The sequence below is a fragment of the Panulirus ornatus genome, chromosome 53 (genome assembly GCF_036320965.1).
Source record: "Panulirus ornatus isolate Po-2019 chromosome 53, ASM3632096v1, whole genome shotgun sequence".
Lineage (NCBI taxonomy): Eukaryota > Metazoa > Arthropoda > Malacostraca > Decapoda > Palinuridae > Panulirus > Panulirus ornatus.
In genome coordinates, this window is record NC_092276.1 from 17,240,944 (window position 1) to 17,268,153 (window position 27,210).

General features: G+C 40.9%; 1 protein-coding gene and 1 long non-coding RNA gene across 4 annotated transcripts in view; one reads left to right on the forward strand and one right to left on the reverse strand.

The window, feature by feature from the left end:
* The window catches only part of LOC139765273 (zinc-regulated GTPase metalloprotein activator 1-like), a 69,210-nt gene extending 43,872 nt beyond the window's left edge, over positions 1 to 25,338 (reverse strand). The window contains exons 1-3 of one of the 2 annotated variants that reach the window (XM_071692628.1): positions 25,107 to 25,338; positions 18,280 to 18,495; positions 15,829 to 15,925 (exon numbers count right to left, since the gene is read on the reverse strand). In XM_071692628.1, coding sequence (XP_071548729.1) covers positions 15,829 to 15,925; positions 18,280 to 18,481 — 299 coding nt within the window. In that variant the 5' untranslated portion in view covers positions 18,482 to 18,495; positions 25,107 to 25,338. Of the gene's footprint in view, positions 1 to 15,828; positions 15,926 to 18,279; positions 18,515 to 25,106 lie in introns of both variants that reach the window. The other variant, XM_071692630.1, reaches the window with a different exon arrangement.
* On the forward strand, positions 1,370 to 16,093 carry LOC139765275 (uncharacterized). 2 transcript variants are annotated; one of them, XR_011716633.1, is made up of 4 exons: positions 1,370 to 1,701; positions 7,217 to 7,851; positions 12,153 to 12,393; positions 15,232 to 16,093. It is a non-coding gene; the product is annotated as an uncharacterized lncRNA (long non-coding RNA). The 2 variants fall into 2 exon arrangements; XR_011716632.1 differs by lacking the exon at positions 15,232 to 16,093 and having other exon boundaries at positions 1,371 to 1,701; positions 12,153 to 12,993.
* Positions 25,339 to 27,210: the final 1,872 nt, after the last annotated feature.

Sequence of the window (27,210 nt, forward strand, 5' to 3'; positions counted from 1 at the left end):
CAATATTGAGCCAGGTGGTCAAAAGGCCCAAACTAGAATATGCTTCACAAGTTTGGTCACAAAGAGCTAATAGAGAAGGTCAAGAGGAGCAGCACAAACCTGCTCCACCACACACCACCTACAGGGAAAGGCCACACCACCTTAAATTGGCCCACCTGGCAAGAGAGAAGAGTCAGGGGTGACCTGATTACTACTTTTAAGATTTCAAAACAGATTGATGAAGTGGATAGTGAACAGTCCTTTGAGAGATGTAAGAAGAGAACAACAAGAGAACATAACATGATATTCAGCAAGACACAAATTCAGAAAACACATGTGAAGCACCAGTGTAGAACTTCCTCGCCATACAGTACGAGAGATGGGGACCCACCGGTGTACAACTCCCTTCCCATACAGGACAAGAGATGAGTACCCACCAGTGTACAACTCCCTCCCCATAGAGTACAAGAGATGGGCACCCACCAGTGTACAATTCCCTCCCCATGCAGTACAAGAGATGGGCACCCACCAGTGAACAACTCCCTCTCCGCACAGTACAAGAGATGGGCACCCACCACTGTGCAACTCCCTCCCCGTACAGTACAAGAGATGGGCACCCACCACTGTAGAACTCCCTCCCCATACAGTACAAGAGATGGGCACCCACCAGTGTACAACTCCCTCCCCGTACAGTACAAGAGATGGGCACCCATCAGTGTACAACTCCTTTCCCGTACAGTACAAGAGATGGTCACCCACCAGTGTACAACTCCCTCCCCGTACAGTACAAGAGATGGGCACCCACCAGTGTACAACTCCCTCCCCGTACAGTACAAGAGATGGGCACCCACCAGTGTACAACTCCCTCCCGTACAGTACAACAGATGAGCAAGACAAGTGTAACACTCCACCATGATACACAGCGACCTGCACTGGGCACAAGTACCTGAACACCTGCTCACTCAAGATAATTAATTTTTACAAGGATAACCTACCAATAGACCGCCTCGATAACCGCAGATAAGATATGGGCCTCGTGCGCTGCGGCTTGCTCCTGTACAGGTGGTGGGGGGAAGGTGTGTTATCACCATACAGAGGGCCGCCTTGGGGGCCTGGTGTTGGCCTGGAGCAACATGATCTCCCCATGACTCGGTGTGTGACCCAGGAAGGGTTATGACCTATTAAGGTGCCAGGCAAGATGAGTGGGGCCTAGGGGGAAGGGGGAAGGTAACTGGGCAATAGGGGTGAGCCTGTGCACAGGTAGCAGGTGCAAGAAGGGCTGAGCCTGGGGGTGAGTACCTGGGAAATAGGGGTGGTGCCTAAGGACAGGTAGCTGGGCAAGAGGGGTGGTATCTGAGGGCAGATAGCTGGACAAGAGGGGGCATGGCCTGAGGACATGCATCTGGACAAGAGGGGTGACACCTGAGGGAAGGTAGCTGGGCAAGAGGGGCGGAGCCTGAGGACAGGTAGCTGGGCAAGAGGGGCAGGGCCTGAGGGCAGATAGCTGGACAAGAGGAGTGGAGCCTGAGGACAGGTAGCTGGGCAAGAGGGACAAGGCCTGAGGACAGATAGCTGGGCAAGAGGGGCGGGGTCTTGAGGACAGGTAGCTGGACAAGAGAGGCGGAGCCTGGGAGCAGGTAGCTGGCCAGACAGGGATTATCAAAACACAGGAGTCAGACCAGGTGTGACCGTACCACTAGCAGCACACGCCATGTTACCCAGGTCAGTATATACAGTACAGTAAGGGAGGAACCATCTCTGAAACATTTCGATCATTATATGACTTTTCACATTTCTGTACAATATCTGCAATTAAAGACTCACCACTTACTTATTCAGCAATCCATTACTGCAAAAGTACTTTTCCACAACCTTTCTAGTGTCCCAACTCAGTTTCTTACTATAACCACTCCTTGATCATTCACTGCTATTTCAAAGAATAATTTACTCGAAACATTATAGGTTTAATTAGGAAACTATAAAGCTGTAAATGTGTCTCTCCAAGTTCTTCCCTTTTCACTGAAGGCAAATTCACTGCCTTCAACATCTCCCTGTAACTCACCTCCCTTACCTCAAGTACCATCTTTAATGTCCCCACGACCCCCGACCCTACAAATGGACTTCATTAGATCTGTATTTTTCTTCCAATGTAATGTTCAAACTTCATTGAAATGCATACTCAAATTTAGCTCTGATATTCCCTCTAAGGCTCAGTCCTCTGTTCTTAATGCTACCTCATTAACCTGGGAACTGGCAAATATGTATGAAAAAAATATTATATACATATATATATCTTTGCGAGGTAGCGCGAGGAAACAGACGAAAGAAATGGCCCAACCCCCATACACACGTACATACACACGTCCACACACGCAAATATACATACCTACACAGCTTTCCATGGTTTACCCCAGACGCTTCACATGCCTTGATTCAATCCACTGACAGCACGTCAACCCCTGTATACCACATCGCTCCAATTCACTCTATTCCTTGCCCTCCTTTCACCCTCCTGCATGTTCAGGCCCCGATCACACAAAATCTTTTTCACTCCATCTTTCCACCTCCAATTTGGTCTCCCTCTTCTCCTCGTTCCCTCCACCTCCGACACATATATCCTCTTGGTCAATCTTTCCTCACTCATTCTCTCCATGTGCCCAAACCATTTCAAAACACCCTCTTCTGCTCTCTCAACCACGCTCTTTTTATTTCCACACATCTCTCTTACCCTTACGTTACTTACTCGATCAAACCACCTCACACCACACATTGTCCTCAAACATCTCATTTCCAGCACATCCATCCTCCTGCGCACAACTCTATCCATAGCCCACGCCTCGCAACCATACAACATTGTTGGAACCACTATTCCTTCAAACATACCCATTTTTGCTTTCCGAGATAATGTTCTCGACTTCCACACATTTTTCAAGGCTCCCAAAATTTTCGCCCCCTCCCCCACCCTATGATCCACTTCCGCTTCCATGGTTCCATCCGCTGACAGATCCACTCCCAGATATCTAAAACACTTCACTTCCTCCAGTTTTTCTCCATTCAAACTCACCTCCCAATTGACTTGACCCTCGCGCTACCTCGCAAACGCGGGAGACAGCGACAAAGTATAAAAAAAAAAAAAAAAAAAAAAAAAATATATATCTATTTATTTATTTATTCATTATACTTTGTCACTGTCTCCCACATTAGCGAGGTAGCGCAAGGAAACAGACAAAAGAATGGCCCAATCCACCCACATACACATGTATATACATACACGTAGACACACGCACATATACATATCTGTAAATTCCAACGTATACCTATTACACAGACATATACATATATACACATGTACATAATTCATACTTGCTGCCTTTATTCATTCCCGTCGCCACCCCGCCACACATGAAATGACAACACCATCCCCCGCATGCGTGCGAGGTAGCACTAGGAAAAGACAACAAAGACCACATTTGTTCACACTCAGTCTCTAGCTGTCACGTATAATGCACCAAAACCACAGCTCCCTTTCCACATCCAGGCCCCACAAAACTTTCTGTGGTTTACCCCAGATGCTTCACATGACCTGATTCAATCCATTGAAAACACATCGACCACAGTATACCACATCGTTCCAATTCACTCTATTCCTTGCAAGCCTTTCACCCTCCTGCATGTTCAGGCCCCAATCACTCAAAATCTTTTTCACTCCATCTTTCCACCTCCAATTTGGTCTCCCACTTCTCCTTATTCCCTCCACCTCTGACACATACATCCTCTTCGTCAATCTTTCCTCACTAATTCTCTCCATGTGACCAAACCATTTCAAAACACCCTCTTCTGCTCTCTCAGCCACACTCTTTTTATTACCGCACATCTCTCTAACCCTTTCATTACTTACTCAATCAAACCACCTCACACCACATATTGTCCTCAAACATCTCATTTCCAGCACATCCACCCTCCTCCGCACAACTCTATCTATAGCCCATGCCTCGCAACCATATAACATTGTTGGAACCACTATTCCTTCAAACATACCCATTTTTGCTTTCCAAGATAACGTTCTCGACTTCCATACATTTTTCAACGCTCCCAGAACTTTCGCCCCCTCCCCCACCCTATGATTCACTTCCGCTTCCATGGTTCCATCCACTGCCAAATCCACTCCAAGATATCTAAAACACTTCACTTCCTCCAGTTTTTCTCCAAACAAACTTACCTCCCAATTGACCTGTCCCTCAACCCTACTGTACCTAATAACCTTGCTCTTATTCACATTTACTCTCAGCTTCCTTCTTTCACACACTTTACCAAACTCAGTCACCAGCTTCTGCAGTTTCTCATCCGAATCAGCCACCAGTGCTGTATCATCAGAGAACAACAACTGACTCACTTCCCAAGCTCTCTTATCCACAACAGACTGCATACTTGCCCCTCTTTAAAAAACTCTTGCATTCACCTCCCTAACAACCCCATCCATAAACGAATTAAACAACCATGGAGACATCACGCACCCCTGCCGCAAACCAACATTCACTGAGAACCAATCACTTTCCTCTCTTCCTACTCATACACATGCCTCACATCCTCAATAAAAACTTTTCACTGCTTCTAACAACTTGCCTCCCACACCATATATTCTTAATACCTTCCACAGAGCATCGCTATCAACTCTATCATATGCCTTCTCCAGGTCCATAAATGCTACATACAAATCCATTTGCTTTTCTAAGTATTTCTCACATACATTCTTCAAAGCAAACACCTGATCCACACATCTCTACCACTTCTGAAACCACACTGCTCCTCCCTAATCTGATGCTCTATACATGCCTTCACCCTCTCAATCAATACCCTCCCATATGATTTACCAGGAATACTCAACAAACCTATACCTCTGTAATTTGAGCACTCACTTTTATCCCATTTGCCTTTGTGCAATGGCACTATGCAAGCATTCCGCCAGTCCTCAGGCACCTCACCATGAGTCATACATACATTAAATAACCTTACCAACCAGTCAACAATACAGTCACCCCCTTTTTTGATAAATTCCACTGCAATACCGTCCAAACCCGCTGCCTTGCCGGCTTTCATCTTCCACAAAGCTTTTACTACCTCTTCTCTGTTTACCAAAGCATTCTCCCAAACCCTCTCACTTTGCACACCACCTCGACCGAAGCACCCTATATCTGCCACTCTATCATCAAACACATTCAACAAACCTTCAAAATACTCACTCCATCTCCTTCTCACATCACCATTACTTGTTATCACCTCCCCATTAGGAAACAGATGAAAGAATGGCCCAACCCACCCACATACCCATGTAAATACGTACATGTCCATACACGCGCGAGGTAGCACTAGGAAAAGACAACAAAGCCCACATTCGTTCACACTCAGTCTTACATTAACCTAAAGATAATCTGCATCCTAACAGACATTTCTAGCGTAGTGTTATAGCAAATGCTAGGTACTTTGGTGATCTCAGAGGTACTGTGTCAACCCCAAAGTCCCTTTCATACAAAGATTCATGTACTCTGTTTCCTGCTAACTCTAGAGCAAACATTTACAACACTGTTGCTGGGTCTTCAACACATGAAGCTATAAAGATGGCAAAAACAAGAATGTTAGGGAAAGATTTTACATATGCCAACCAGTTCCCTTCTTGTTGTTGCTTTAAATTTTTGAAAAAATAAATGAACTCAAGTATCTGGCAATATCTAACAATCACTTCCAAATATCTACAATACAGAAAATGTTGAAGAACTCTCAGTGATAACATGGTAACTGGTCCTTACGTGTAATGTAGTGTATGGGGCAGAAGGGCAGTCCGGAAACAGTTACCTGGTGAGTGGTTGATGGGTAAGTGGGTTCTATTTTTGCAAAAGATTGCAGTTTCAATTTATTTATGTCTAGGAAGGGTGGAGAGGGAACAATCAGTATTTGATTTCATTGGAGTTGTTGGATGGGCTAAACTGCAAGGTCCCTGTTTGTTCATGGCAGTGCTGTTTGGCAGTGGAAGGCTCCTCTTAAGGGTAAATAAAATGGGTGTTCTCTATGTCTAAACAGTGTTGTACGAGGAGAATTATCTATTCAGAATATGGGTGGCTGATGGTGGATCTAACACAACCTAGATAGGGCTAACATAATACACTTTGATGGAGCTGCACTGTTTATACACTGAGTTTATTGGTTCTTTTTGCTGTCCAAATATGGTGTGTGTTAATGCTTTTAGTGTACTGCTTTTGCATTTGACCTTAGTGTTAATTTTATTTACATAAGTACAATGTCAAAATGGTTAAGTCTTTACTAAGCAGAAGTGGATGACTGAACGGAGTGATGTTTCCATGTACAGTGGATTTGTGTTTGATTGGTATTAGTAGTTAATGATAATCTAGTTGACGAGGTTGTCATGTGGTTGTGTTCTAAATACAGGACACATCAAGTATATCATAAAGACAGGCAAATACACATTTGACAGAATCCTAATTTGAGAAGCATGATTTTTGCTATATGCAGAGAGAATTGTGGTAACAAAAACTGAAACTACAATGTTTATCACCACATAAACAACCCTGCCATTATGGGCACCAACCCTGCTGGATTCCATTTCCTCTTGTGCACAAACATCAAAAATACCATGAATTCATAAACATATATACTTAGAGGGTGCTAAATATTTTGACCCATGAAATGCAGATAAAACACTATCCACATGACAATTTTTAAAAATTACTCAATTTAGGATGATACAAATACCTAAAAAAAAAACTACTGTTCAACTGCAAATCATAAAATACATCTATTGTAAAAAATGTGGAAGATTACATAGGCATTCTTCCAAGAGCTTTGAAGCTGGCTGTTTCACACTGGGTGCATAAGCACAATGGCATTATTGCATGACTTGCTTAACAAAGAACTGTGGGAAGCTTGAAATTTACTAACTTCCATCCCACATACCCCCTAAACACTAAGTGCAATATAATGTTCATGGATCTTTTCATTCACTGGTTATAATGGTTACACAAAAATAAACAAAATGAATACTTGGCCCTGCTACTTAAAAGAAAGCAGCTACCAAATGCAGCATAGTCTTCCTGAAGAGCTCATGAAGTTAGGTAGAAGAATACAAAGAACTATCTGACTATTCTGAACTTTTGCATGACAAAATTATATTATGAAAAAATATGTCATAGATGTATCATATTTCATTGTCTCTTCTCCCCTACAGGATCAGACACATGCTGCTCTGTGTGGCACTTATAATACTGAGCATTTCTGAGGCAGCAGTGAATAGACCATATGGCAGCCAAAGATCTACAAGCCACTACTCTCATCAGGGAAGTGTTCTTGATAGAAGGGGAAGCCCAGTCTCTCATCAAAACCCTTTAACAAGACAAAGAGTATATCTATCAAGAACTCAAAACTCTCCCCTTAACAGGACTCATAATCGACATCTGGTACAGTCTCCTACAGTTCACCCTTTCTCCAGACAAAGAATGAATCGACAAAGACTACAGTATTTTCCTCCAGTACAGCCTTATAATCATCAACGGATCCAGTCTTATCCTCCTCAAACATACCAGAACTACAGAAATCGAAATCATGGCAAACTGAACTACCAATGGGTTCCACACAGGCAGCAAAATCCTCGTGCAAGACCACTACCACAAACTGCAACAATGAGAAGGGTTTTACCTTTAACAAGAAACAACAAACATGGCCCTGGAAACCTGAATGTCAACTCTTCCATCCTGAGCCCACCCGTAAGAGACAGAGTGGGAAAGCAATTGGTTTTTCCTCGCAAATTTATACAAGCTTCGCAAAATACCCAAGAACACCCTACATTAGGATCACAACACACAGGTAATAACATAGCTTGTTAAAGTACTGCATAGTTCATCAATCCGGCTTATTATGCCATCTGAAAAACCTTCATACCTTTCCTCCATTTCTTTCTCATTTTCACAGCATAAACACAAAACAGCTATTCTCATTTCAGTTAGTAACAGACATGAAGAACATAATGGTACTGTTTCATAAGCTAAAACTAGAAGACATATATACTGATGTGTGCACTGACCAAACCATTAACACAATCTTAAACAAATTATCACTCATCACTTTTGTACTGTTCATTCATACAGATTCATTGCCAGAGTACTGTATAATATGATACAGAAGGGATTATCTGGAAGCCTGCCAAGGTGAAGAACTGCAAAATACAGAATGTCATATAACCTTTACACAACAACCACAGAACATTATATTGAATGAGAGTTTGAACAAATCTTCCCTTTTTATTATGCATGCTTCAGAATTTTTGAGTATATTGTGTCAGTCATTTTTTCAGGTAAAAGATGAAAAGGCATCAGTCAATCTTTCAGGTTAAAAATGAAAAGGATGTAAGGGAACCTGAAAGATGCAAGATGTTACAGGGATTGACTGATAAGTTAACGATAAGGTACTTCCGTCGTGTGTGAGTGTGATGAGTGCATAAGGGTAAACCAAAGTAATTCATGAGACTAACAGGAAGAAACAAAGAACTATATGGAATGGAGAAGAGTATCTGTCTAACTACCAAACAGTAGGAGAAAAGATATACGGTACAGATGAAATGACAGAAAAGTTCTTGTTTATTATTTTCTAATATTGCTTCCATAAGTTTTCACATACCATTCCTTTTCCCAACATAGATTATAAGTTCTAGTCTGTGATAAGATATGAATTTCAATTTATGAATGCTTTTAATGTCACTCTACCTCCCTTTCAATGCTTCATTTGTATTTTCAAACTTACTCTGTTACTGGTCCTCATCATCCAAACTGTATTATTATTTTCATACTTTAAGCACTTTTCACAACAGTACCAGGGACAATCAATCTGACAGCTAATATTCAATTATTTGATAAACAAAGAGAAAGTTCATTTAACAATGAAAAAAAATTACAATCTGCAAAACAGTTACAGTTCACTTCTTACTAATACTTCAAACTTTAAAGTTTCAGTGTAAAATATCCCCTGTATAGACTGTATGGGAAATACTCTGGATGTGAAACTTTATGGTGTTCTGGGAAAGATTTTCCATCTCTTCCTCTAGTATAAGTGCAGAAAACCTGCACTCACCCATCACCCTCTCAAATGACTCCAACTATACTAGGCATCACATACAAAACACACATAACATTCACTCCAAACACCAAATACATTGACACTATGAAACAAAATACCCCAAAAACACTTATTGGTATCAGATTAGAACAAAAGAATCCTATGGTTTCCTCCACAAAAGATTCATCCACTCCACCCTATACTATGTCTTATGTATCCCAGAACCTTCACCCACTCAACAGTTATCCTGTTTTTACCCAATATGGTTTTATGCCATATGCTTTACAGGATATTTTAACTAAACAGGCTCACACAAAATGTGAATGCTAGTCTTCAATACATGCAAACATTTTCTGAGATCCCAGGAAATTATCGGGCCCCATTTTGGACCCTTGAGATCAGGTACATTGTACCCCCGGAACCCCGTCCCATAGGCCCCGTACATAGTATACCCATACATCTATACATCTGATCGTACTGAATGACCGACATCACACCATATATGAAGCCTTTTAGTGGTGATATAACCCGGGAGATTCACACAAGCTCTATATTTTTGTAAACCAGAAGTACTCTATCCAGAAAATTTTTTAAATGTATCTTTTTTTATTATTATTCATTTCTTTTTTTTATACCCTGTCGCTGTCTCCCGCATCAGCGAGGTAGCGCAAGAAAACAGACGAAGGAATGGCCCACCCACCCACAAACACACGTATATAAATACACGTCCACACACACACACATACCTATACATCTCAACGTATACATATATATATACACACACAGACATATACATATATACACATGTACATAATTCATACTGTCTGTCTTTATTCATCTCCGTCGCCACCCTACCACACATGAAATAACAACCACCTCCCCCCGCATGTGTGCAAGGTAGCGCTAGGAAAAGACAACAGAGGCAACATTCGTTCACACTCAGTCTCTAGCTGTCATGTATAATGCACCAAAATCACAGCTCCCTTTCCACATCCAGGCCCCACAAAACTTTCCATGGTTTACCCCAGACACTTCACATGCCCTGGTTCAATCCATAGACAGCACGTCGACCCCGGTATGTGACATCGTTCCAATTCACTCTATTCCTTGCACGCCTTTCACCCTCCTGCATGTTCAGGCCCCAATCACTCAAAATCTTTTTCACTCCATCTTTCCACCTTCAATTTGGTCTCCCACTTCTTGTTCCCTCCACCTCTGACACATACTCCTCTTTGTCAATCTTTCCTCACTCATTCTTTCCATGTGACCAAACCATTTCAAAACACCCTCTTCTGCTCTCTCAACCACACTCTTTTTATTACCACACATCTCTCTTACCCTTTCATTACTTACTCAATCAAACCACCTCACATCACATATTGTCCTCAAACATCTCATTTCCAACACATCCACCCTCCGCCGCACAACTCTATCTATAGCCCATGCCTCGCAACCATATAACATTGTTGGAACCACTATTCCTTCAAACATACCCATTTTTGCTTTCTAAGATAACGTTCACGACTTCCACACATTTTTCAACGCTCCCAGAACTTTTGCCCCCTCCCTCACCCTATGATTCACTTCCGCTTCCATGGTTCCATCCACTGCCAAATCCACCTCCAGATATCTAAAACACTTCACTTCCTCCAGTTTTTCTCCATTCAAACTTACCTCCCAGCTGACTTGTCCCTCAACCCTACTGTACCTAATAACATTGCTCTTATATTTACTCTCAGCTTTCTTTTTTCACACACTTTACCAAACTCAGTCACCAGCTTCTGCAGTTTCTCACCCGAATCAGCCACCAGTGCTGTATCATCAGTGAACAATAACCAACTCACTTCCCAAGCTCTCTCATCCACAACAGACTGCATACTTTCCCCTCTTTCCAAAACTCCTGCATTCACCTCCCTAACAACCCCATCCATAAACAAATTAAGCACCCATGGAGACATCATGCATCCCTGCCACAAACCAACATTCACTGAGAACCAATCACTTTCCTCTCTTCCTACATGTACACATGCCTTACATCCTCGATAAAAACTTTTCACTGCTTCTAACAACTTACCTCCCACACCATATATAATTAATAACTTCCACACAGCATCTCTATCAACTCTATCATATGCCTTCTCCAGGTCCATAAATGCTACATACAAATCCATTTGCTTTTCTAAGTATTTCTCACATACATTTTTCAAAGCAAACACCTGATCCACACATCCTCTACCACTTCTGAAACCACACTGCTCTTCCCCAATCTGATGCTCTGTACATGCCTTCACCCTCTCAATCAATACCCTCCCTTATAATTTACCAGGAATACTCAACAAACTTATACCTCTGTAATTTGAGCACTCACTCTTATCCCATTTGCCTTTGTACAATGGCACTATGCAAGCATTCACCAGTCCTCAGGCACCTCACCATGAGTCATACATACATTACATAACCTTACCAACCAGTCAACACAGTCACCCTCTTTTTTAATAAATTCCACTGCAATACCATCCAAACCCGCTGCCTTGCCAGCTTTCATCTTCCGCAAAGCTTTTACTACCTCTTCTCTGTTTACCAAATCATTCTCCCTAACCCTCTCACTTTGCACACCACACCTCCTTTTTTCTCATCTTGGTTACATCCACACACATTTACACACCCCACTCTGAGTCTTCGAGGAGGATGAGCACTCCCTGCATGACTCCTTCTTCTATTTCCCCGTTTAGAAAGCTGCACAGATGGAAGGGCTTGTTTCATCCTAACTAAGGTGAAAAAGCTAAAATCCTTCAAAATCAATTTCCCCTCTCCATGTGACAATTTTCCCCTTTCCTTGTGACAAGGTTATATCATTCTCATTGAATCAAAAATACACAATTTGATAAATTCTAAAGTTACATTCTGAGTAATGCATATAACTCTTAACCTAAGGTTAAATTTTCATACAAAGAATATGTAATTGTTTCCAGTTGTAAAAAAGTTTTACAACAAATTACATGTGAAAACTTCTAAGAAAAACATCCATCTTCAACTGTTTTCAATTTTCTACACAGGTCAGAGCAATGGAACAAATCACACATGTACAAATGGAAAAATCTGGCGCAATGGTCAGTGTGTCTGTCCCTACCTCGCCAACTGGGATGCAAACCAAACACAATGTATCTGCATATATGGCACATACAGACATTCTGAAGGAGACTGCCGTAATTACTAACAATCCTAATGAAACCTGCAACTTCTGGCCACAAATTGTCAATATACCTCAGATCCTGAATCATCAATCATCACCATCAGGCAAGTTTTGTTGTTTTTACCTGCTTTCAAAACAGACACTGAAATCTGGTGGCCGCATAAGAGAAAAATGCTTTGTGTGAAATACTCTGGCTGGTCAGCTCACACAAAAGTGTTCCGATGAAATACTCAAATGGTGGAATACCATGAGAGCACAAAATTTTAGTTGTCTGCACAACAACATTACTAAGAACTGAGTGCTTTGTTAAAATACAAGAAATGTCACCAAAGAATTCACATAGTGTCTCACATACTCCATCACCAAAGAATTTTTCTTTTCTAAATTGTTACTGGAGAAATAAGCCATAAAAATAGACTTACCTTAATCTAAACAAAGGTGACAATTACCTATAATAAAACTGATCTATCTTCTCCTGAAATAGTAACAAACGTTCCTGCCAGTGCTTAAAAATCATAAACAGTAACCCAAGCACATGACATGATTACATCATCAGCTTTCTTTTCTACCATAGATAGGAAATTATTACTGCCAACCAATCAATACTTGAAAAGATGAATGATGGTCCATAATCTTAAAATACTTTATGTAATCCCTATAACTAGAAAAATTAATGAAGTAAATAAATGATAAAAATGAAAAAATCATTATTTTCCTTTGATAAACTTTCATTACCAGCATAGATGAACACAAAAATTCTTTTTGAACTGTTCTACGGCCCAACATCTTGAGGTTTTATCATATTCTCAGTATGTCAAATGCATATTAAAGGTCATACCATTCCTTAATACAATTCATTACAAAAATGTGTAAGGAGTGACGAAAGAGGAATACGGACCTAATGTATCAATCTGTGCAAACATTATGGGATATTAAACTAGAAAGGTGTTCCAATGAACACCTGTCTCTCCACTCCAGCCTATATGGTCAGTTATTTGGAATGAAACACAAATGGGTACAAACATTGTTTGGAAAATATCAAACACCTCTGCATTAAGGTCCATGGCCAATGGAGACTTTTCATCAGGTTATAAGCCAGGTTAAGTTCTAAGCTAAATATTTTTATAAAAAGGCTTAACATAAGTAAAATTCAAACTACAGTTATGGGTCTTATACCATCCAATTCTTTAGTTGCAAGGAAATAACTGTATGCATACTGCATACAGTTTGATGCATTTGACCTGACTCATGAGGGTCAGATCAAACACTTTTCACTAAACCAGCATGTAACTCCCACTGTTGGATGAATGTACAATGGAAAATGACAATGGACAAAACAGTGCCTATGTGTTTGCCATGCTAGTGCCTCACTCTTAACAAGCCACTGGCAGAAGTGCATTGTATTCTGGACTTCTTCCTCCTGTTCCAACTGAATACTTCTATCCAAAGTGTCTTACCTAATGCTACAACCTATTACTAATGTTCCTACGTACTACTTTTATCAATTGCTCCTATCATTTTGACAAAAGGCAGGGCTAGCACATAATGCTCACCAGAGGAAGAATTTAGAATTAAAACGAAGGAGTTGTGCAAGTTAGGTGTTGTCAAGTGTTACATGTTACAAGGAGAGATACCCAAGTGGGTGGTACCGGTAATACATCTCCCTGGTCAGTGGATGCCAACCAATTACTACTTAGTTTACACTCATCCCAAAAAGCAAGTTTATAATGCAATATCCCAGCACCCTTACTAGATTTGGGAATGCTACAAACTGAGTTTTGTCTCAGATGACTCATCAATCATGTATATTTATAAGGAACCACAATGGTTTACTTAACCTAATCATAAGCTTATGCAAATCCCACCTTCATGACAAGATTGTCTTATTCACTGAGGGTAAAATAAAGTCCTCTAATAAAATGTTCATATCCAGAATGTGCTTTTTTTTTTTTGCTTTGTCGCTGTCTCCCGCGTTTGCGAGGTAGCGCAAGGAAACAGACGAAAGAAATGGCCCAACCCACCCCCATACACATGTATATACATACGTCCACACACGCAAATATACACACCTACACAGCTTTCCATGGTTCACCCCAGACGCTTCACATGCCCTGATTCAATCCACTGACAGCACGTCAACCCCGGTATACCACATTGCTCCAATTCACTCTATTCCTTGCCCTCCTTTCACCCTCCTGCATGTTCAGGCCCCGATCACACAAAATCTTTTTCACTCCATCTTTCCACCTCCAATTTGGTCTCCCTCTTCTCCTCGTTCCCTCCACCTCCGACACATATATCCTCTTGGTCAATCTTTCCTCACTCATTCTCTCCATGTGCCCAAACCATTTCAAAACACCCTCTTCTGCTCTCTCAATCACGCTCTTTCTATTTCCACACATCTCTCTTACCCTTACATTACTTACTCGATCAAACCACCTCACACCACACATTGTCCTCAAACATCTCATTTCCAGCACATCCATCCTCCTGCGCACCACTCTATCCATAGCCCACGCCTCGCAACCATACAACATTGTTGGAACCACTATTCCTTCAAACATACACATTTTTGCTTTCCGAGATAATGTTCTCGACTTCCACACATTCTTCAAGGCTCCCAGAATTTTCGCCCCCTCCCCCACCCTATGATCCACTATGTATCCTCAAAGTTATGCTGCTCCAATTCCATTTGTAAAAGGTATGCCATATTTACCGTTACGCGTATATCAAGCCAACATGGTGAAAAAGTACTTACGAGTGCTAAGCACCTTGAAGTTAAGTTGCTCCAATGCCAGGCGCATGAGGTATACCCAAATGTTATGTCAGGAATATGTAGTGAAATATGTGGTAATTCTAAAAATGTTTTTACAATTAATATGGTTAGTAAGGGTTTTTATCACTAATATCTTTTCTACTGTAATAATTTCACAAATCCACAGGTTAACATGAAAAGAGAAGACAAAGATCTTGTACAGGCCACCTAACTTCCCACTGTATATTAAAAAATGTAAGCTGCAGTGTCTGGCAGCAATTCTTGGAACGCCATCATAAGCAAGAATGGCTGCATTTTTCACCTTGCCTCTAGGAAGAGGAGGGCATTTCAAAGATTCTGATTAAATACACTATAGCAACAGTGAATAGAAAATAAAATACCTGAATGCATTTGCCACAGCTGCAGTGATCAGATTAAACTGTTCCTCCTAAATAAACTGCTCCATAAGGTAACAATTTTTGCAATTCATAAAAACATTTCAAAATTTCATGTTTTCCTGCCTTTTTCCACACCAATTTGACTATTCTTTGTCTTCTCGCTGTCTCATGACAACTCTATATTTTTTACATCACTGCATCCATTCTTAAACATGCTCGCAGAAATTCTTCCATATTTCAGTCCTACCTGAATATGTCCTCTTCCTCTGAACAAAACTTTTACTACAATTTCCTTCTTAATACCCTCAGAGAAAAGTTATAGCAACTAGTACAACATACCCATTCTTCAACAAACAACAAAAATGTTGTGAATGAAACAAACTTACTTTACAGAACAGCAGAGACATCCATTCCTTAGTTCAAGCCATTCTTCAAAGAGATCTCCTCCTTGTCCAATGTTCAGGCTCTTCTCCATTGAACTCCCTGTGAAAGTAACAGCTTCTAATCAGCTCTAAGGTTTACAGCTGAGTTGGAAACTAAATGTCAATGTTTTTATGCAACCATAACTACAAATTTTTCTCAACTTTCAATGTAATAAACATGATAACCATTTATAATAAAACTCAGAATATCTCTGTTTTACAGTCTCCACTATGTCTTTTATTCAATATCCAGTACCAAATGCAGAATCTTCCTGGAACACTTCAGTCATCTCTTATCACTAAAGTATTCAAGTAGCATTTATCAACAGTACTTGAAAAGGGTTTTGCACATCAGTATTGATATCTTAGCTGTGTCACCAAATGCTATCATAACTTCCTTTCATAATTACATAAACTCTACAAATCACTAGCAAAGATGGAAATGAAGAGATAAACCTGGTAATGTAATACTTAGGTTTTGAATTAAATGTAACACAGACCAATAAAAGATCAATTAAGAGCCTTTACATTGTGGCAAGGGTTACTGAGAGCAGATACCATCCTAATACGTGTTAAGTACACAGGGGTCAAAGGCAGGAAAAAGGGCTAGAACAGTAAAGACAATTGAAATGATATCTTGGAAGGTAATTGTAGAAAGTTATATCTGGGACATATCCTATCTTGGGAAGTGAGTCAGTTGTTGTTCGCTGATGATACAGCGCTGGTGGCTGATTCATGTGAGAAACTGCAGAAGCTGGTGACTGAGTTTGGTAAAGTGTGTGGAAGAAGAAAGTTAAGAGTAAATGTGAATAAGAGCAAGGTTATTAGGTACAGTAGGGTTGAGGGTCAAGTCAATTGGGAGGTGAGTTTGAATGGAGAAAAACTGGAGGAAGTGAAGTGTTTTAGATATCTGGGAGTGGATCTGGCAGCGGATGGAACCATGGAAGCGGAAGTGGATCATAGGGTGGGGGAGGGGGCGAAAATTCTGGGGGCCTTGAAGAATGTGTGGAAGTCGAGAACATTATCTCGGAAAGCAAAAATGGGTATGTTTGAAGGAATAGTGGTTCCAACAATGTTGTATGGTTGCAAGGCGTGGGCTATGGATAGAGTTGTGCGCAGGAGGATGGATGTGCTGGAAATGAGATGTTTGAGGACAATGTGTGGTGTGAGGTGGTTTGATCGAGTGAGTAACGTAAGGGTAAGAGAGATGTGTGGAAATAAAAAGAGCGTGGTTGAGAGAGCAGAAGAGGGTGTTTTGAAGTGGTTTGGGCACATGGAGAGAATGAGTGAGGAAAGATTGACCAAGAGGATATATGTGTCGGAGGTGGAGGGAACGAGGAGAAGAGGGAGACCAAATTGGAGGTGGAAAGATGGAGTGAAAAAGATTTTGTGTGATCGGGGCCTGAACATGCAGGAGGGTGAAAGGAGGGCAAGGAATAGAGTGAATTGGAGCGATGTGGTATACCGGGGTTGACGTGCTGTCAGTGGATTGAATCAAGGCATGTGAAGCGTCTGGGGTAAACCATGGAAAGCTGTGTAGGTATGTATATTTGCGTGTGTGGACATATGTATATACATGTGTATGGGGGGGTTGGGCCATTTCTTTCGTCTGTTTCCTTGCGCTACCTCGCAAACGCGGGAGACAGCGACAAAGTATAAAAAAAAAAAAAAAATCCTATCTTATAAAAAGAGATTGCTATGGTATGAAGAGATAACAGGAATGGAAAGAAAACAATTGGCTAACCTAATAACCCAATATAAAACAAAAACGCGGGAGACAGCAAAAAAAAAAAAAAAAAAAAAAAAAAAAAAAACAGAAAAGTTTCCTAACAGAGTATGTATATGCAAATAGGTTCTACAGGCACTTTGATATAATGAAAATGTATTCCCCTATTCATATTTGTTTGAGCAACATTCATTCTTTTCACACTTTCTTACTTTTCATTTTGTGAACAAACTGTAACAACATGAATAGTCAAATTAAACGCAAAACTCTTATGAATGCACTTCAAGCTAAGTAAATGAACCTTCACTCCTTAAAGATGTGGACAAGGTCATCCATTATAACCCTTAAAGATGTTTCTACACAAGACAACCTGCTCTAAATGTAAGATAAAGAATGTCATAAGAGTAAAACTTTAAATCACAAACATTTTGACAACGATTGTAATAAAAATCTATCGAGTACAATACCAAACAAATTAAAGTATTTACAAAACAGAAACAGAAACAGATTGAAAGGATGACACATGAGAGTGACCCTTAAACAGAATAACTCATTTTTATCATTATCTAATTCCTCAAATCAACACAGTAAAAAAAAATCCAGAACACATGATATGCATTACCAATAAACTGCTGGAAAAAGCATTACAGCTGTGCATTCTCTCACAAATTACCCTCAGACAAACTTACCTTCACCAAATTCATTGAGAATGACAGCAATTTTCTTATTATGCTGCTGTGTGAGAATATAGTTGAGTAATGTAGTCTTGCCAGCACCTAGGTAACCTGTGAGGATGGTCACTGGAACGCGGGGTACACTCTCTACCTCTACCAAGTCTGGGGCTTCTTCTTCATCCCCAACTAACATTGGAATCTCATCTTCATCTGCCATTACAACACAAATTTCTGGAATAATATGAAAGGACTAAGCTATCATATAAAGGCAGCTATGTCTTTTCACATCAGCACATCTACAGTTACAAGACTAGTTATTCTTTCTGGACTAACTGTTTATGTAAACACTATCCAACAATTTTTCTCCTAGTGGATGACCTATCACCAGGGCAGAAGTGGTGCAAACAACCTCACAAACATCCATTTGTATACTTAAGATATGCTGCATGATGAAGCAAACAGTCTTTAACTCTGCAACAACACTACAGAATCATTCACTCATTAAACTACTGAGTAATTATGAGAGTTGTCCTTATTCATCATTAAAACAAACACCTTCACTGCAACCAAGAATTATGGCATCCTCATTTGACATGTCCTCAACCCTTAACTCAAACAATTATTACGTCCATCCTTCTCTCAATCTCTTCTCCTTGTATGGTACACCAGCCTATCATAGCCAATTTTTGCACTTATTTGCCATATATTCCACATGTCTACACCACCTTTACAGGCTTCTACATAAAGACTTTTCAACAAGTAATCATATTTTCACACCCTTTAACTTTCTAACTTTAATCTTGATTTATTCTCTTGATTTTTAATGTACTAAGTTATTCAACTTTTCTAATTCTCACTCTAACTGTAGCCACAAAAATTAAATTTTCCCATCTATACGGAAAAAGCCTTCCATAACAGCCCCTTAAGTACTACCCCTGGCTTTTTCCCATTCACTTCAGCTTTACAAGTAACTCCAAATCACAATTCTTGTATCATTCTTTCTTCAACTTCTTTTCTGTTACAATATACAGCAGTGAAAAGTCCATTATAAGCTCTCTCAAACTGAAGGCACAGCTTGGCATCAACAGTACAGCCAACTTCGAGCACATGGAAGTCATAATGAGGAGTAAAGCTGATTCATCCACTGATGCAGCCCCTAGTGCTTTTACCATTGGGCAATGGTAACTATAAAACAATTCAGCTTATACATTAAGCTCATAAAATACTTCATGTGATACTGTCTTTGACTGCATAAAGGTCTGATCATAATCTTAACGCCTGACTGACTCTCTGCCTGCATGAAAAGGGAATAACCCAAAAGATGACCATAAATGGAAACCCAACCAATTCTCAGTTTTCAGAAAGGGCAAAACAATGATTTAGGACCAGGTGTCATAAAGTATTAAAGCCAGCACTTCATCCACTGCTTTGATGGATGAAAAAATTCTTTATTGACAGCTATAGTACCCAAAAATATCAAGTCAGCACTGGACCCACTACTTCGATGCATGATCCTTTGTTTGCTAGCAACTGCAGTTACTGCTAAAAATGACATAGGATTCACTGGTAAGTTCTCTATCAACAAATCCAATTAAAGGTGAGAATTAGGTGATATGAGTGCAAAAGCAGGATGTGATGAAAATGTTGAGATAGTTGGTAAATGGGAAGTGCCTCGCGTAAATGAGAATGGAAGTTATCTTGTGGATATTTGTGCTGAGGGGTTTATTCCTTGCAATCACCTTTTTTCAGCACAAGACCATCCACAAATATACATGGATGAGGAATGATGGAAAGAAGAGCAATAGGCTTTGCTTGACTATATTGCAGTGGATGAAAGACTGAGGAAGGCCATGCTAGATGCTAGAGTTTGAGTGGATTCTTTGGAGATTGACCATTTTGCAGTTCCTTTGGGGATGAGAATTAGGGAGAAGTGGAGATATGGCATGAGGAAGAATGAAGAGGTAAAAGTGTTGGCAAGTGAAATGAATCAGAAAAAATGCAGGGAGAAGTATGAAAAGAAGGTGAGAGAATTTAAGTATCTAGGAGCTGTTTTGGGTAAGTGTGGTGATATGGAATAGAGAGATAAGGGAAAGAACAGTGCAGGGTAGAATCACTGAGCCCCTTAATAAAATAATGAACAGTAGAGGTGTAAGTGAAGAGAAGATTATGGGACAGCACAGTCCTCCCAACCCTGACTTATACAGCTGAAACATGGACATGGAATGATTCACATACGTCAAGAATCCAAGCTGTGGAAATGAGCTATTTGAGAAGAACATGTGGTGTGACCAGATGGAATGAAGACATAAATGAAGGGGTGGATGAGAGATGTGGTATGAAAGGGAACGGTGAAACATAATACTTTGAGGTGGTTTGGGCAAGTGGAAAGAATGCAAGAATGGGAGTTTTCAAGGAGAGTGTATGATAGCACAATTAAAGGGGCTCGTGTCAGTGGAAGAACACATGTAACATGGGGCAAATAGGGTGGAGGAATGCTGGAGGGAGGGAAATAGTGGAAGAATGCCTGGAATGGTGTATGTGTGAAAGGCATGTAAGGACAGGGATAAGCGGAGACTTTTGTTGTGGCTACCCCTTGATGGGAGGTCCTGGAGGGAACAGGCGTCAGAGATATAGATAAATAGATAAACAGATAGATAGATAGATAGATAGATTTGATTTTTTTTTTTTTTTATTTTCCAAAAGAAGGAACAGGGGGGGGGGACCAGGTGAGGATATTCCAAAAAAGACCCAGTCCTCTGTTCTTAGCGCTACCTTGCTAACGCGGGAAATGGCGAATAGTTTAAAAAAAAAAAGAAAGATAGAAAGACAGATAGATAGATAAAGAGAAGTTCTCAACCTCTTATGCCACTCTACAAGTTCCAGTAAACACTCAACCTAACCAGTTCACCTTACTTTCTCGTTATTTGAGTTGGAACTAAACCAATGAAATGCAAATGCCCAGCAAGTTGATCAACTGTGAGATCATGTCCAGTAAACCATGATAACGTGAGACTGAATGTTGTTCTAGAAACTACAAAGCCTTGGCACAAGCCTGTCTGCATATTGTAGTTTAACATGTTTAGGCTTCTGATATATTCCCTTTAAATGCAAGTAATCTTAGTCCTACATAAAAAGGGAGGCTGGGAGTAAAATCTTTAACAGGAATGCCAAAAAACACTTGACACTATACCACATAGAAGGCTGATTAAGAAGCTGGATCACCATTTAGGAATAGGGGGGAAACTCCTACAATGGACAAAAGATTACCTAAGTGGGGGGGGAAGACAAAGGATGCATGCCAGAGGAGCGTTTCCAAATGGGTTGAGGTGACCAGAAGAGTGCCACAAGGTTCAGTTCTGGGACGATTACCCTTTGATCTATATCACTGACTTGCCTGAGGACATGAAATCCTACCTGAATAAGTATGCTGGTGATGTAAAGGTCATGAGGAAAGTGAGACGTGAGGAGGAGTGTATCAGCTTATAAGGGGACCTAGACAGACTCAAGTTGATCTGAAATTTGGTTGACAAAATTCAATCCAAGCAAATATAAAGTAATGAGGATGGGAAAAGCAAATGAAGACCTAAGTATGATAATCTCCTAAAAGGATATAAGCTTTAGGATTTTGAGTGTGGGAAAGACTTGAGAGCTGACATCATCCCTAACCTTTTGCCGGAGTCCTAAACATGAAAATCCATACATAAATAAATTCTGATATACAAATTGATGATATTTTTGAGTAAATTACCAGTTTTGCTAAGTTTTAAAACTAGTTTTCAATACTGAGAAATTTTCTCTTGCAACTGTAATGTAATGTTTAATGAACAAAATAAAAGCGCCAAAGCAAATTATATTGTCCGCTGATATAAAGTAAGGTGATAGTGGCAAGCTTTATAAACATCAGAGAAATAGCAGGCATTACCTAAAGTTAAGATAAAAATTCTAAAAGTTCAAAAGAATTTATGAAAACCTAACTTTACCTCAATCAGCAGTTGGAATTATCTGCAGACTACACTACCAATAATGTGGTCCTTCACTGGGGAAGGAATGGATGGGCTGCTTGTGGGAAGGCTGGGCAGTGGCAGAAATTGCCACTTAGTCTTCCATCTATTTATTGTGATAATCATGCATGTATATGGTATGTTTCTTTTTCTTTTTTCCTTTTCATTATACTTGACTGCTGTTTCCAGCATCAGCAAGGCAGCACCAAGAAACAGACAAAGAACGACCCATTCACTCATGTACACATACATATCCATAAATGCACATACACATACATATAAAAACATATACATATACACATTTATACATATATACACATGTACACATTCATACTTGCTTGCCTTCATCCATTCCCAGCACTACCCCGCCCCACCAGGAAAACAGACAAAAAAGGCCACACTCATTCACACACAGTCTCTGAAAATCACAGCTCCCTATCTAAATCCAGACCCCACAGACCTTTCCATGGTTTACCCCGGAGGTTTCACATGCCCTGATCCAGTCCACTGAGAGCATGTCAACCCCAGCATACCACATCGTTCCAATTCACTCCATTCCTTGCACACCTCTCAACCTCCTGTATGTTCAGGCCCCGATCGCTCAAAATCTTTTTCACTCCATCCTTTCACCTCCAATTTGGTCTCCCACTTCTTGTTCCCTCCACCTCTGACACATATATCCTCTTTGTCAACCTTTCCTCACTCATTCTCTCCATATGTCCAAACCATTTCAACACACCCTCTTCTGCTCTCTCAACCACACTCTTTTTATTTCCACACATCTCTCTTACCCTTTCATTACACTTAATTAAACCACCTCACACCACATATTGTCCTCTAACATCTCATTTCCAACACATCCACCCTCTTCCATACAACCCTATCTATAGCCCATGCCTCACAACCATATGATATTGCTGGAATTACTATTCCTTCAAATTAAACATACCCATTTTTGCTCTCCAAGATAACATTCTTTCCACACATTCTTCATCGCTCCCAGATCCTTCGCCCACTCCCCCACCCTGTGACTCACTTTCACTTCAATGTTTCAATTCCCTGCTAAGTCCACTCCCAGATATCTAAAACACTTCAATTCCTCCAATCTTTATCCATTCAAATTTTCATCTCAATTAATTTGTCCCTCAACCCTACTGAACCTAATAAGCTTGCTCTTATTCACATTTGTTCTCATCTTTCTCAATTCACACACTTTTTCAAACACAGTCACCAATTTCTGCAGTTTTTCACCTGAGTCAGCCACCAGTGCCACATCATCAGCAAACAACTGACCCACTTCCCAAGCCCTCTCATCCCCAACAGACTGCATTTACCTTCCTAACCATTCCATCCATAAACAAACTAAACAACCATGGGGACATCACACACCCCGGCGGCAGACTGACAATCACCGGGAACCAATCACTTTCCTCTCTTCCTACTTGTACACATGCCTTCATCCTTGGTAAAACTTTTCACTGCTTCTAGCAACTTACCTCCCACACCATATACTCTTAAAACCTTTCACAAAGCATCTCTATCCACCCTATCATATGCCTTCTCCAGATCCATAAATGCTTCATAAAAATCCACCAACTATGATATGATAAATCGTGACTATTAGGAAGATTCAGTAAGGTTTTCACAGGTTCTGTTGACTTTCTATGTATGCTACATATTTTTTTACTGATTCACAGAAATACATTTCATGCTCAAATCATGCTTCAGAGCTTTGATTATATTCCCTACATACTATCCTACCAGTGCAAAACAAAATTACTCGATATATTGAGCTAGTTTGTTTTTAAGCGAAGATTTTACCTGAGCAATCTTAATTTCATAAGGCAAAGGATAAGTTCTTGAGGAACTCATACCCACCATAATCTTAAAGTGCAAGGAATGTGTTAGATAAAAAAAATAAAATCAGTCAGACCTATCTAACTTCTAAAAGGGGCCTCTGCCCCCCAACCTAATCAACCAATAATAATCATGAAATTCTATTACAGTATTTACCACAACTTGGGAGATATGTCTACAATAACCATTAGCTCTAGATCCTCAACATCCACGCTCTCACTTACTACTTCTGTAAATATGTTGGTAAATAAACATCAGCAGCAATATGTTAGCTCAGTGGCAATACGTTGATCTAGAGGCAATGTGACATAGTGTCAATGAGAACCCAGTGGCAATATGTCAACCCAGAAGCAGATATACATGAACCCAGTGACAATATGTCAACCAAGTGGCAGATATATGTGAACCCAGAGGCAATATCTCAACCCAAGTGTCAGATATACGTGAACCCAGTGGTAATATGTCAACTCAGTGGCAGCAATACGTGAACCCAAAGGCAACATGTCAACCCAGTGGCAGATATACATGAACCCAGAGGTAATATGTCAACCCAGTGGCAGATATATGTGAACCCAGTGGCAATATGTCAACACCAGTGACAGCAATACGTGAACCCAGAGGTAATATGTCAACCCAGTGGCAGATATATGTGAACCCAGTGGCAATATGTCAACACCAGTGGCAGATATACGTGAAGCCAGCGGCAATATGTCAACCCAGTGGCAATATGTCAACCCAGAGGCAATATGTCAACCCACAGGTTACTTGGTTATTCATATCAATAATACAACGTATTTTCTCAGATGTTCTCAGACATCAAGTCAAACCAGACTCACATTATTTATGTAAGACGGAGGAAGGTTGAGTTAGGTGTTTCATTAATCAAGACACGTCATAGAGCATCATATGATACATATTGATCCAGTCATCAAAGTCCAGTGATCAAAGTCATAAATAAACATCAATTATTACCAGCAAATTTACCTGTTTACTAAATGACGATTAATTATTCTCAGTGGCAATATTCCCTCCTATGTCCGCCATGTGAGAACAAGCCAGACAACAGTAGTTTAATGTCACCAGCAGAAGTTTAATGTCACCAGCACCAGCAGCAGTTTACTTCAGGTGTTATCGTATTGTTTATAATAATAGTAAACACATGTGACTCCAGCAAACACCTGAGGCTGAGCACCACTGACCTTACCCGAGCACACACTGCCAGCGATCATCACTCCAGAGCACACGCTGCCAGCGACCACTCTCGAGAATATACTGTTAGAAACCACTCCAGAGAACACACTGCCAGTGACCACTCCAGAGAACACACAGGTAGAAACCACTCCAGAGAACACGCTGCCAGAGACCACTCCATAGAACACTGCCAGAAACCACTCCAAAGACCACGCTCCCAGCGACCACTAAAGAGAACACACTGCTAGAAACCACTCCAGAGACCACACTGCCAGCGACCACTCTCGAGAACATACTGCCAAAAACCACTCCAGAGACGACTCTGCCAGCGACCACTCCAGAGAACACACTGTTAGAAACCACTCCACAGAACACGCTGCCAGAGACCACTCCATAGAACACTGCCAGAAACCATTCCAGAGAACACGCTGCCAGTGACCACTCCATAGAACACTGCCAGAAACCACTCCAGAGAACACACTGCCAGCGACCACTCCAGAGAACACACAGGTAGAAACCACTCCAGAGAACACGCTGCCAGAAACCACTCCAGAGACCATGCTGCCAGCAACCACTCCATAAAACACTGCCAGACCACTCCATAGAACACTCTGCCAGAAACCACTCCAGAGAACACACTGCCAGCGACCACTCCAGAGAACACACAGGTAGAAACCACTCCAGAGAACACGCTGCCAGAAACCACTCCAGAGACCATACTGCCAGCGACCACTCTGTAGAACACTGCCAGAAACCTCTCCAAAGAACACGCAGCCAGCGACCACTACAGAAAACACGTTGCTGTGACCACTCCAGAGAACACTGCCAGAGACCACTCCAGAGAACATGCTGCCAGCGACCACTCCAGAAAATTCGCTGCCAGCAACCAGTCCAGAAACCATAAATGTTCCATACACTGACAACGAACAGTCAAAATGCTCCATACACTGACAACGAACAGTCAAAATGCTCCATACACTGACAACGAACAGTCAAAATGCTCCATACACTGACAACGAACAGTCAAAATGTTCCATACACTGACAACGAACAGTCAAAATGCTCCATACACTGACAACGAACAGTCAAAATGTTCCATACACTGACAATGAACAGTCAAAATGTTCCATACACTGACAATGAACAGTCAAAAGACTGATAATGAGCAGACTCCACGTGTCCACACTTGATTCCTGTCACATATCCACCATATCCTTACACCCAAGAATTTCCCACATGACAACAATGTAGGACTCTCTGGGAGCGATGAAGAATGTATGGAAGGAGAGAACGTTATCTTGGAAAGCAAAAATGGGTATGTTTGAAGGAATAGTGGTTCCATCAATGTTATATGGTTGTATGTTTGAAGGAATAGTGGTTCCAACAATGTTGTATGGTTGTATGTTTGAAGGAATAGTGGTTCCAACAATGTTGTATGGTTGTGAGGCGTGGGCTATGGATAGAGTTGTGCGGAGGAGGATGGATGTGCTGGAAATGAGATGTTTGAGGACAATGTGTGGTGTGAGGTGGTTTGATCGAGTAAGTAACGTAAGGGTAAGAGAGATGTGTGGAAATAAAAAGAGCGTGGTTGAGAGAGCAGAAGAGGGTGTTTTGAAATGGTTTGGGCACATGGAGAGAATGAGTGAGGAAAGATTGACCAAGAGGATATATGTGTCGGAGGTGGAGGGAACGAGAAGTGGGAGACCAAATTGGAGGTGGAAAGATGGAGTGAAAAAGATTTTGTGTGATCGGGGCCTGAACATGCAGGAGGGTGAAAGGAGGGCAAGGAATAGAGTGAATTGGAGCGATGTGGTATACCGGGGTTGACGTGCTGTCAGTGGATTGAATCAAGGCATGTGAAGCGTCTGGGGTAAACCATGGAAAGCTGTGTAGGTAT